The sequence below is a fragment of the Gossypium raimondii genome, chromosome 9 (assembly GCF_025698545.1).
Source record: "Gossypium raimondii isolate GPD5lz chromosome 9, ASM2569854v1, whole genome shotgun sequence".
NCBI lineage: Eukaryota > Viridiplantae > Streptophyta > Magnoliopsida > Malvales > Malvaceae > Gossypium > Gossypium raimondii.
The window spans coordinates 49,249,023-49,262,112 of NC_068573.1; the positions used below are offsets into that span (position 1 = coordinate 49,249,023).

At 33.0% G+C, this 13,090-nt stretch overlaps 1 protein-coding gene and 1 non-coding gene across 4 annotated transcripts; one reads left to right on the forward strand and one right to left on the reverse strand.

Annotated features, from left to right (window-relative positions):
- Positions 1-5,536: 5,536 nt before the first annotated feature.
- LOC128033011 (small nucleolar RNA snoR104) lies at positions 5,537-5,648 on the forward strand. Its single transcript, XR_008189346.1, has one exon. It is a non-coding gene; the product is annotated as a small nucleolar RNA snoR104 (small nucleolar RNA).
- Positions 5,649-6,250: 602 nt separating this feature from the next.
- Positions 6,251-11,149, reverse strand: LOC105800761 (acyl-CoA-binding domain-containing protein 6). Of its 3 annotated transcripts, none has more exons than XM_052621069.1 (16): positions 11,015-11,149; positions 10,660-10,740; positions 10,431-10,502; positions 10,210-10,350; positions 9,939-10,121; positions 9,659-9,725; positions 9,502-9,566; positions 9,287-9,426; positions 9,067-9,193; positions 8,868-8,982; positions 8,352-8,440; positions 8,111-8,194; positions 7,713-8,033; positions 6,729-7,253; positions 6,600-6,659; positions 6,251-6,513 (listed from the first exon to the last, which is right to left on the reverse strand). In XM_052621069.1, exons 4-16 carry the CDS (start codon positions 10,252-10,254, stop codon positions 6,433-6,435), a joined length of 1,902 nt encoding a protein of 633 aa, XP_052477029.1. In that variant the 5' UTR covers positions 10,255-10,350; positions 10,431-10,502; positions 10,660-10,740; positions 11,015-11,149; the 3' UTR covers positions 6,251-6,432. The 3 variants fall into 3 exon arrangements, with proteins under 3 accessions (XP_052477029.1, XP_012487520.1, XP_052477027.1); XM_012632066.2 differs by lacking the exon at positions 11,015-11,149 and adding an exon at positions 10,892-10,961 and having other exon boundaries at positions 10,431-10,512; XM_052621067.1 differs by lacking the exon at positions 11,015-11,149 and adding an exon at positions 10,892-10,960 and having other exon boundaries at positions 9,502-9,563; positions 10,431-10,512.
- Between the last annotated feature and the right edge of the window lie 1,941 nt (positions 11,150-13,090).

Consider the following 13,090-nt stretch of genomic DNA (forward strand, 5'->3'; position numbering starts at 1 on the left):
ACAAGGCAGAGAGCCACTAAGCTAGGTGACCTAAGATGAAAAGAGACGAAAGAGTGTTGAGTGAAAGTCGAACAAGGCAAGTAAAGAGGGAGAAGTGTTTTAGTTGGGAGATGTCATGTGTTCATCATTATAGGTCTATCTGGAATGGTCAATGAATTTAACTAATTAAATTAATCAATGTTAAATAATCAATAAACTAATAAATTAAATTATCAAGTTAATTAGTTAAATAATTTTCTTTTAATTCGATTGACCCAACCTCAATTATATGAATTTTGTTATTAGTATTTTCAAAATGCCTAATTTAAGTTTTATTTTAATTTAGCAAATTTTTCTTTTATAATATTGTTAATAAATTTAATTGATTCTTTTTTCAAAATTAGTCTAAATTGATAACATTATTATTTATTATTAAATATGTGAATTTTAAAAAATGCTAAACATTTAATTTATTATAAATTTAATATTAATTAAATATAACTAATTAAATTTTCACATAATTTTTAACAGTGAAATCACCAGTCAAAATCACCAATTGAGTTTTAACTCAATTAACATGGGCATTATTACTAATGTAAAAGAATGTGAGTTCGATTACGCTGAAACATTTTATCTTCCTATTTATAAGTTGGGGATGGACTATAGATAATTTTAGAAATTGTGTCAAAAAGAGACTTGATATAAGCAAAACTTATAACAAAAATATTTAAAAAATTAAAAAAAACAGTGAATCGAATTCATAATAATAAAAAATGGAAGAAGAAAATGGAGCTTTCAATCCACCTCAGCTTGAAAAATATCTTTGCCATCCAGTTTTGTTTCATGTAAAATGGTACATCACATCATTTCATCTCAATAGGATTTACCAATAATACCATTGTCAATATTCAACCGAAAAAATATTTAATTGAATATTTAAAATTATAGTTTAAATTTCTTAATTTTAATATTTTTAAAATTTTAATATTATTGTTGAGTATGACTCCTATTTTCGTCAAATTTGAAAAATAATTTTTAGTTAAATTATGTTTATTTGTTTCAATCTAGATTATATTATTATTATTTGACTTATGAATTTAGCCTATAAATAAGCTATTTTACAATCTTAGAAAATAAGCCCATTAGAGATTAAAACTCATAATACATTTAGAGAATTTTGTATTTACATTTTGAAGGTTCTTTATTTTCGGGTTTTCAGGGTTTAGTTTTTATCTTTATCTTTTGTATTATTCGTTCTTTTGCCATTATAGTAAAATTATCTTTGCCCGTGAATTTTTATTCTCTTTGGAGGGGTTTTTTCACGTTAAATTTGTGTGTTCAATTTCTCAATTTATTTTGCTATTTTTTTTACTTGTTGCCTAATCGGGTCGATCCCACAAGTGGTATCAGAGCTAATTTAATTTTCATAGATCAGCCTATTCAGAGATGGCAGCAATAAGGTTTGAAATTGAGAAGTTCGATGGTGAGACAAATTTCAATCTGTGACAAGTTCGGATTATGACAATTCTAGTTCAAACCGGCTTGAAAAAGGTTGTTACCGAGAAAAAGCCTGAGAATCTAAATCAAATAGAATGGGAAGAGCTTGATGAAAAGGCCTTGTCTGCAATCCAGTCGTACCTCGCGAATACGGTATTGCAGGAGGTATTGATGGAGAAGACCTCATCCGCCTTGTGGAAAAGGTTAAAAACTCTTTATTCGACTAAGTCTTTAGCTAACTGTTTAGTGTTGAAACAACGTCTATTTACGTTTCGCATGAACAAATGTGAGCTTATTAGAAATCACATCAGTCAATTCATTACTCTTTTAAATGATTTAAAGAACGTTGAGGTTCATATTAACGATGAAGATCAGACTATGCCGTTATTGTGCTTTTTACCCCCTTCATACAAGTCTTTCAGGGAGACCTTGATTTATGGCAGAGACAAACTCTCGTTCGAAGATGTGAAGGGTCATTTGTTGAGTTGAGACAAACTTGACAATGAGTTTGGTTTGGATAGCAAGGCAGATAGGCAAGCTTCTATTTTGGTAGCATCAAAGAAACGAGACAAAAGGTGTCGCTATTGTAAAAAGTTAGGTCACGTCAAAGTAGATTGTTATAAATTGTGAAATAAAAGAGCTGCTGAGAGTAATGAGGAAGATGTAGCTGGTGTTAATTTGGCCGATGAAAGCGGTGATGATTTCTTGTTAGTGTCAACGAGCGATAACTCCAAGCTCATGCTCGAGTGGATCCTAGATTCGGTATGTTCTTTCCACATATGTCCCAATAGAGAATGGTTCTTCACATACAGTTCGGTTGAAGGTAGAGTTATGCGCATGGGAAACGATTCATCTAGTAAGGTAATTGATATTGGTACTGTTAAAATTAGGATACACGATGGGACGATTAGGACACTCTCAGATGTCAGGTATGTACTTGATTTACGAAAGAATTTCATCTCCTTGAGTATTTTAAACTTGAAAGGATGCAGAATTAACATTGAGTCGAGTGACATTAAAGTATCTCGTGGAGCTCTCGTTTTGTTAAAAAGTAAAAGAACCAGCAGTCTTTATATTCTGGAAGGTTCTACAGTGACAGGTGAAATCGGAAGTCCCTCGTCCGTTATGGAGTCGAAGTCAACTTGTTTGGAATGGAGGCAACTTGGTCATAGGAGGGAAGAATGTATGACAGTTTCGTTGAAGAGAAATTCTCTTTTGGATGCAGGTTTTGAAAAGTTAGGGCACTATGTTCATGAAAATCAGATTCGGGTTAGTTTTAATTTGGCAGTGTACAAGTCGAAGGCTAGAAGTCTTCTAGTTTCCAAACACAGATTCGACTCAATTAATTCCCTGCATAGTTCAAGATAGGCCCGTGGTGGGCTTTGGCAAAGATGACATTGTGGAAATATGAGTCAAGGTGGAGATTTGTTGAGTATGACTCATATTTCAGTCAAATTTCAGAAATAATCTTTTAGTTAAACTCTGTTTATTTGTTTCAATCTAGATTCTTTTATTATTGTTTGACCTATGAATTTAGCCTATAAATAGGCTCTTTTACAACATTAGAAAATACACCTATTAGATATTAGAACTCATAACACATTTTTTGTACTCTTCATTCTTTTGCGTTTGATTCTTTATTTTGATAACTCATAACCCATTAGATTTTGTGTTTACGTTTTGAAGATTCTTTATTTTCGAATTTTCGGGGTTTAGTTTTTATCTCCATCTTTTGTACTCTTCATTCTTTTGCCATTATAGTAAAATTATATTTGCCCGTAGTTTTTTTATTCTCTTTGGATGGATTTTTCCACGTTAAATTTGTGTGTTCAATTTCTCAATTTATTCCACTATTTTTTTTACTTATTGCTTAATCAGGTCGATCCCAACAATTATAATAATTGAATTTTTTTTATCAATTTTATTATGAATTTGGAGCGTTAAAGCCTACACGCTATATGAATTGTTTGAATATGATATATTAAAAAATCTTATCAAAGAAAAAAAACAATAACACCAATGTTTTGGAACCTAATATGATCACTCGGTTGGATCGAGAACTGGTCAATATACTGATTTGGACAAGGGATTGAACCGACCTCTAAGTGAACGTTCGGAACTAGTAAAAAACTAAAATTTGGGACAAAAAACAACGATTAAATTAGTTTATAGTTTTTTTTAATTTGTTATTAATTTTTATGAACTTTTTAATTAATTAATTAATTGTTGTTGGACTGATGATCGAGCCAAGAATCAGTGGTCTGATCAATTTGACCATTGATTCGATTTTTAAAACATTGAACAACTCTCTTAAATTAATGAAATTGTTTTTTTTAACATGTCAGATCTAAACTATCAATTTGATCCACGTGTTTTAAAAATACTTCATATAGAAACAAAGTGATATTTGATGTTTAAATTTACGGGTAAGCTAGAGTAAGACCAGCTTGATATAATACTGATATTTTAGGAGCTCACATAAAATAATTTGAAATTTAGGGCCTAATTTAAAATATGACAATAGTTTGGGGGATATTTGTTAAATTAACCCTAAAAAAAGGAGGGAAGCGTTTTGTTTTTTTTGGGTAAACTACAAAAATGGTCACTTTTGTTTGCCTTAAATTACATATTAGTCACTTATGTTTGAAATGTTATGTTTTAGTCACTTATGTTATTGTTTTGTTACGAAGTGGTCACTCTACCTTTAAACTCCGTTACCTCCTTAACACAGTCCTACATGGCAGTCTAAATGGGTTTTAAATGCCAACTTGGATGTCTAGTTGCTAGGATAAAAATAGGTTTTTAATTAAATAAATTTAATTTGGACTACCATGTAGGAAATCCAATTTGGCATTTAAAACCCATTTGGACTGTCACGTAGGATCACTGTTAGGGAGGTAACAAAGCTTAACAGTGGAGTGACCATTTCGTAACAAAACAATAACGTAAGTGACTAAAACGTAACATTTCAAACATAAGTGACTAATATGTAATCTAAGGCAAACAAAAGTGTCTATTTTTGTAGTTTACCCTTTTTTTTTTAGCTTTCAAAGCAATTTGTTTTTTCAGATATCAGAAAAACCGTGGAGTTGGACAATTAGATTGAAAATCGAACCGGTGTGAGTTGACTCGGTGTAACTCGGCCATGTACGGTGGATCCAGTGACGGCGATGGCCATAAGGCCGCCACTCAACGAGCTTCGTCGATGCTTTGGGCCCCAGAACTTTCCTCGGTACATTGGAACCGGTGCCGGACTTGGATCCGAAGCTCTAATGAGTACGTTTCTCGCCTCTCTGATCTTCATTGCCTTATAACACTTCCACAATTCTATCCTTTTTATAATTTTTATCAATGCATTCAAAGTTTCTCTATTTCACTGAAAATGTAAGCTTATTGTGTTTAAACTTTTTTTTGTTAATTTTGATAAATTGTGGGTCTTTCTTACTGAAACATGTTTAATTGATGCTTAAAATTTCATTTGGAAGTGGAAGCTTTTTGGTTAAAGCTGAGATTATGAATTCGATTAGCAGAGATTAAGAATGCATTAGATCTTTATTTGAGTTATAAATTCTTGGTTCATGCTTATGTAAATTACACCCAAGGTTACTAAAAAGTTTAGATTAAGTCATTAAATTTCAAAAAATTAGAAAATGATTATGGAACTCTTTAAAAGTTTCCATTTAAGTTTACCTTCCAAGACTTGTTTGCATTTGCATTTTTGGTTGAAATGATGATGTAATAATAAATTTTATTTTACCATCATAGAGTTGTTATGATATATCAATGGTAACCAGTTATGGTGGTGTTTCCGATAGTATTCCTTGCAGGAAAAGCAACTGTCTCCAGGGATTAATGGAAACTACTTAAGGTGCATTATTGATGAATACATCTTCAAGATATACCATCCTTTTTCATATAGTCATCAAATTGATGCTTTATTTTTATTATTATGGTCCCTGGTTTTTGTTTATTATGTGCTTCGACCTGTTGCTAAGAGTTGAGTTCTTTTTCCTTCCTCGAGTTATCGAACGTATATCGAAACACGGAAGCTAAGAAGGGAAGCATCAAAAAGATATGACGTTTAAATAATCTTCCTATAGAAAATTCTTATGTTTCCTGCTTGTAGTACTTGAGAGCAAGTTTCTGCAGGTCTCACATCTCCAGAGACGTGAATGATGAAGCATAGTTTTACGACTCAGATTACTGATTTATTTATAAAAGCATCCATCACTGACTCTTGAAACAGAGATTCACACCGGAAATGGATTGAAGGCGGCGACTATGGCCTGTGCATCGAGGACGTGAGGGACGAAATATGGGATATGGTGAAGCCAGTTGATCTTCATTGAGGATTAAACCGGCCAACTTCCTGGCTTGTAAACACGGCCCCACCGTGGCCAAGGAAAATCTTATCCAAGAAGGATAATCGGTAGAAGCATCATAAAGACCTTTATATTAAGAGTTAAATTACATTTTATTCTCGCTACTCAAAAAATAGACAAATTAATCCATATACATTAAATTAAAGAATAAATTGATCATTTTGTTAAAAAATTGGTCCATGTATATCAACATAAGATACACATCACATAACACATTACTTATCACTGTTTAATTATTCTATCAACCATGCTAATTTTTAATTATAGAAATGAATTATAACATAAAAGGGCTAATTTGCTTTTAGATATAATATACAAAGATTAATTTATTCATTTTTAAAATAGGAGCAAAATACTATTGAGACGTCCTTGATATTTTTACCAAAATCACCTTTAGACAAAAACAACGTAGATAGATTTTTAAAAATAAAATTGAAGTAATGGAATTCATCACAAAAGCATTTCTTCCAACTGCATCCTAGCACTAAGCAGTTGTTTATTCAAACTGTTCCTCCTACCATATATACACATCTTGCATATGAGATGGCTGTAACTATTCGGTTTCAGTCTAACACTATACATTGAACGGTTTCCTTGGAGTTGGTGCTCGGTTCTCCATAGATTGCAGTCTTTGCTTGAGGTGGAAAACTTCTACCTACAACAATTGAGTCGTTAATGAAGAAAGCTATTCATTAGAATTCGACATACAGTTATCTCCAAAGCAACACAAGCCATACATACCTGTAGTTGGAATGCTCTGGCCCTCTCCCCTGCAAGGACTCCTCTAGTCGAGTGCAGCTCCTATAACAAAGTTTCAAATCAGGTACTCTTCGAAAACACTTTCAGTTTTTACGAAGAATTGATAATTACCTTTTGAGTATCATCTAGAACTGCTTTAACGAAAGCCACGTCATGTTCGAGTCTTACATTGTCCGAGTGAACTATGTTAGATATGTTGTTGGCCTCTTCTTGTGCAAGTTCTATACCAGCTAGTTTTTCTTTTAGCAAATCCATCTCTTTCACTGTGTCTGCTAGTCTTTTCTCCATCTCCTCTTTGCTCTTCAAAGCCGAAGCTAAATTTCTCTCAATGGTGTCTCGGCTTGCCATTGCAGCTCCCAATTGTACTTCCAAAATTCCGTTTCTTCTACTTAGGGCAGCCATTCTCATCTCGTAGTATATGCTTGAAGGAGCTGATAGCGCTCCTGCTTTACCTTCCATTTCCGGAAATACAAAATTATCGTTACCAACAGGAATGCTTGTGATCCCTTCGACCCGCGGGTTTGAAGGGTTTGAATTTTCACATTCATATAGGAATGATTCATCTGAACGGATTTTGGTCCCTGGAGCATTAACCTCAACTCCTGTATCAGTTTGATTTGTTTTTTGTTCTGTTGCCTAAAACCCACAAAACCGCAAATGTTAATCATATTAAAAGCGGTAAAAGTATCATGGAGGTCCCTGTACTAGTAATCAGATTGTATTGTCTCCTCTACACAAAAAAATAGGTAAATTAGTTCCTGTACCTTGGATCAAAGAGCAGATTCATCCTTTTTGTTAAAACTTTCATCTATTTGTACTATTAAAAATTGACGTGATTGGCGGAATAACAAGACCATGACACGTGGTGCGCCACGTATACCACATGTTGACATACAAAGTTTAGTTTTTAACAGTAAAAATGAACGAAATTTTTAACAGAATGATCAATTTGTTCTTAGATCTAATGTACAATGACTAATTTGCCCATTTTTTGATAGAGAGGACAAAATGCAATCTAACTCCTAGTGCAGAAACCTCCATGGTACTTTTACCTATTGAAGGCAATAATTAACTAAGTGAAACTTTTATAATTACCTGCAGAATGGAACTTAAGTCCTCTGAACTCTTTGTTATTCTAACACTCGTGTTGTATCCTTCCTTGTTATGAAATTGTTTTCGTAATGAGACATTTCCGGAAAGAGGATTTTGATCCGCAAGTGACAAATCCGACAATGATCTTCTACCAGAACCATGGTCAATTACAGAGGCTAGATTTTGTCTAACAGCAGAATCAACTGAATGGTGCGACGAAGCATTAATAACAGGTTGGCTAGCTGAACGTTTTCCGGCAGATTTACCAGGATTATATTGCCGACCCATGGATGATTCGTTTTTCTCTATGATCAGCACTTCAACCTGTGTAAAAAAACAATGAAGGGATTACAATTTGAACACTATCTAATCATCCTGAGCATACAAATTCAAACTTCAACCTGATTAGATGGCTCTTTCCGGCATCCACCGAACACAACAAGAAAATCCTTATCCTTGTGCTGCATAAGTACTAGGCTAAACCCCTGCAAGAACAACCCCGTTGTGCTCAAACAAAAATCCAACACAGCTTAAATCGATGACCAACCGGAAAAACCGGATGATAGTCTCTACTGGTCAAGTTTGCAAACTTTCCAGCTATATGTATAATTTACGTCATGTATAATTAAGCATGTTGTTGACCTTGTTAGTGGTGATCGAAGATGGAAGTGATGCAATGGCCATGGACCACTCAGACTTCAAAATATCGTAGATGAAGGTCTCTGTATGTCCTGTAAACATTTCAGAATCAAATAAGAGAAGTTAAAATGAATGCAGAGAGCAACACGTAAAACAATAAAACGAAATTGCTAGATTTGTACACGGTATGAGGCATATGCTCAGCATGTAAAAAGGGAACAGGAAGATGGTAATAATTAGCTTTAATGCAAAATAAGGGTGAGTAAAAGTCGGTTTCCGACCGGCTTAATTAATAGCCTTCAGTCATCTGTTCGGCTAAAGTATGGGTTGGTTGGTTAAAGCCAGCTTTTTGGTTCTTTATACTGTACTGACTGAACAGGCCGATTACTCTCCCCTAATACGAAACAATAATAGTTCAAACCATTTCAAAATATACTATAAAAATAGGTCGCCAAATCCGTGTATGATGCTTTTTTTCATCGAAGTTTATAATTCCATGCTTTCCTGTACGAGGCATACTTTTTTTCCTACTTCCGCCCCCAGCTATGTACCATTTTGTTCCACACAGAACTCCACAGCAACCAGCTCGCGGTGACGGATGAAAACCACGTACCTTTATTCTCGACCAAACCATCTAAAAATTACGAAGAACAACAATAGTAAGCATCACAATCAGACCATAAAACATGGCAAGAAAGCTATAAAAGCTTTTACAAACCGTTTCAAAGTCAAGCGAGTACATGTCATTCAGTGTCCTCGACTTCGATGCTCCACCAAATATGAAAAGAGTTTTATCATCATAAAGAGTTGCCACATGATTGGATCTCGGAGACGGTCTTGTTCCCCTGCATAGATAAGATCCATATTTCTCTGACATCAAGTTCGGAGGGGTTTATAATTAGAAAACAATATCGGAAAATCTTAGAGCTGCTACGCACGTGCATTGAAGAGTGAGCCACGTCAAGGACTTCAAATCAAACATATGTAGGTCATTAAGTTTCTTCTTTTTAGCAGTTTCACCCCCGAAAAGGATTAAAACTGAGTTTGCCTTGACCACAGTGTGACCACTTCGTTCAACCTGGAAGCAACAAATATGTTTATTAGAGTGCTACTTTACAGATAATTTGGCATTTGACGAGTCAACAAAAAGTACCGGAATTTCTCCTTTAGCTTCCATAACCGACCAACATTCCGTCTCTGTATCAAATGCCCATACTGCTAAACCATAAATTATGAACAGAAAACATATTACATCATGTACCCCCAAAAAAAACGATAATAGCAGACCAAAAAAGAATATAATTTCGAACCTGAAACTCGGTCGTTCCCGGGGTCGGTTCGGCCTCCAACAAGAAGGGCCTTTTTCCCCCACGAAACCTGCGTAATGAAACAAGAAACCAGCCTGATGATAAGATAAAGTAACACAAAAAACTTCATCGAAATCAAACGGAAAATACTTAGTCCAGTTGGGAAACACGGCATTGGCATGAGAATGCTATTGACCTCATCCTAGACATGCCTAATCCAATGTACACAATATACATACACGATATCGGGAAAAAATGGACTACATCACAAATAATATTGTACCAGACAATGGCCTTTGCACGAAGGAATCTTCAATGGAAAACTGCTCGGTGACAAGTAAAGCTTCGATGATGCTGAGGTCCAAGAAAAATTATCGAAATTAAGAACCTGCACATCATCTAACAATCCATTCCCGGATTCACCCCCGACCACTATCATCCTATTCCCGACTACAGCGGCTGCGTGCTACACAAAGAACAAGTTTTTGACTCGTCAATCATAACACCTAACATACAAAGCAACAGAAAAACCGAAAATAGCAACAATGTATTACATTAAACCGTGGCACGGGTTTTTCGCCAGCAACCGATAACACCATCCAGTTCTCGGAATTCCCCGACGAATTAATCTCGGGGGCAGTCGAAGGATCAAAATCATTACAATGACTAGTACCAGCAGGCAAAGCTGATTCCACCTGAAACAAGTTTGAAGGGTTTAATTTAACAAATTTCCTATTAAAAACAAAACCAAGTATCAAATAAAAAAATGCCTTACAATTGTATTGTTGTTTCTTTTGGATGGTCTTATAGGGCTTCTAGTTCCATGAACAGATTCTGAAAGTTGTACCTTTTTCACTCTAAAAAACACATCAATGCACCAAAGAAGGTATAGAAATATAAAGCAAAGTTTGCATATTTATATACCAAGTCCCTCAATTTCTTACATTTTTCTTCATTGACGTAAAGAAGAAGAAGAAGAAGAAGAAGAAGAAGAAGAAACTGACCTGTTAAGCTTCATACGTCTACGAGAAAAGCTAAACATTTTCATTTGAGCAGACCCTTTTTAAAAGGAGATCACTTTAACCCTAAAATGTCCACACAGAAACAAATGAAGCTACATTATCATCAAATAAAACAGCTGAAAAATAAACCCCAAAAAAGCCTAATAGCCAGAGCCATGAATTTAAAGCTTAAACTGAAACCAAAGGATTGACAACTGAAACCAAAAGGTTTGACCTTTAACAATGAACTTTGAGATGGGGTAGTTGAGAAAACAGAGGAAAAAAAGAAAAATTTTAAAATATTAGTTTTGAAGGTTTTCAATTATGGAACTGGGTTTTTTGAGGAGATGAGCTGTACCTTCTGCAAGTAGTGTGATGAAAGAGAAAGAGATTGTAAACTATGAAAATAAACAAAGAGAATCTTTAATACTGATTAAACTAAATAATTTGTTAAACATTTGGGTTTTTTTTTTAATTAACATGTATATGGCTTATTTTCTATATATAAATTTAAATGGATTGAGTTATAGATTTTTTTTAGCTTCAAATGGAATGGAAAAGTGTGGTGAATTTGTAAACTATGGCACAGTAGACTGGTTTTTTGACACTTGAGAGTGACAGAAGAAGAGTGAGAAATATCATGGAAAAGTTGACCCATTCTTCCTTTGCCACATATAATTTTATGGGTTTAATTTCATTAGATGGCCTTAAACTATTGTTGAATTTTCAAATTAGTCTTTAAATTTCAAAACAGTGTAGTTAAATTTTTAAAATGTATTTTTTATAGATAAAATGCTTGTACCATATCAGTCATGCTTGATCATGAATTTAGGTGTTTGGTGTAATTAAAACACATGTGTAATTTCTTGTATAAACATTTCGAATAAGATTTGCTAAAACAAACTTATATTTACACACACATATTTATATAGATATAACTGTGATATATTTGTATGTATATATTCACATGTTTATTTGTATAGATGCGATTATGATATATTTATATGTATATATAATATAGTATTATTAAAAACTAAGAATTAGATTATAAAATATGTGTGAAAATATTTAAAAATCAATTAAACAAAAATGGTACATCAAAACATAATGTTTCAGCATTAGAACAAAAATAATATGCACATTGATACCTTCTTTATTTCGTTTTTTGTTATGTTAGATTCAAGATGTTTGTGCAATAAATACACACTTATTTATGATTTGATTTATGTATTTTTAATATATTCTATATTAAATTTGAGTTGATATTTAATGCTCAAGTTAATAGTTAGGGTAACAGAAAGATTTGATGGATACAATTCTAATACTTGGAGTGCTTAATTAGAGAATTTGAGGTTCGGGACCGGTTTGGAATATAGATTATAATTCGAGGACGTTTCTACAATTAGCCCTAATTTTGTGTGTCGTAAGTGGAATTCATTACAAGGACTGGCTTTGTCTCGGAACTTGCGGCTACATGTAACAGTGGATCCGAATTTCTCCCACCACACGTGTCTTTTTCTTATTCAATTGATTAAACTTAAATCCTGAAAAACATGCTGTAAATTATTTATTAATATAGAATCCGATGATATGATACGATATTGGAAATATGTATAAATATATTTATTAAAATTTCATACAAAATTTGGTAAAATTAAAAGTTTGATATACATTATATTGTTAATTCAAATTTTATTATAAATAATATGTTTTGTTTCCTCTAAAAGATTACTTTTTTGATAATTTTTGAGCTGAATTTAGGATTTGATTGATAGGTTAAGTTGGATCAAGTTAATTCAGAAGTTAATAAAATATTAAATATATTTTTATACAAATAATATTTTAAAATTAAATTTATTATTTAAATTAAATTAAAAGTAAGTCAAAATGGATTCAATATGAAAATACTTATTTAAGTCCAATCCAACTCAGACTTGACCTATTGGGCCAAGCGTCGTACCTGAGCCTTTATATCCCCTAATCCCACTCTTCTTGCTTTTCTTTTTCTCATGTGAATTTTGAGCCCATTTGAAATAATAATAATAAACCCATTTTAAATTCATAATTTTAAAAAAATTAAGTTATTTTCAACCTATTCTCTATTTGTTTTAGATTCAATTGAGTTTTTAATTTAGAAAATTATTGATTAAACTCTTTACTTATCATATGTAATAGTTTACCGTTAAATTTAGTGGCTTTCGAAAAAGGAAATGTTGTAAATTATTTATTAACACGAATCGATGATATGATGTAAAACCGCTTTTATACCATATTATATTTATAGTACATTCACAGCATGAGTGAAAATATATATATATAATTGTTGATAAAGGGAGGAGGATAAGGTGATGTAACAAAAGTCGATTCACTTGTAAAGGTCAAGAGTTAAAATAAAAACAAGAGAATATGTAGATGAAAAAGATAAATGTTTAGA

Excerpts from the sequence above, each read along its gene's own strand:
- LOC105800761 (XM_012632066.2), bottom strand. The coding sequence starts at position 10,703 with ATGAAAATGTTTAGCTTTTCTCGTAGACGTATGAAGCTTAACAG. Across the intron at positions 8,983-9,066 it reads ACTCGCTTGACTTTGAAACG|ATGGTTTGGTCGAGAATAAA; the intron begins GTTTGTAAAAGC and ends CGTAATTTTTAG. Across the intron at positions 7,254-7,712 it reads ACTTAAGTTCCATTCTGCAG|GCAACAGAACAAAAAACAAA; the intron begins GTAATTATAAAA and ends TGTGGGTTTTAG.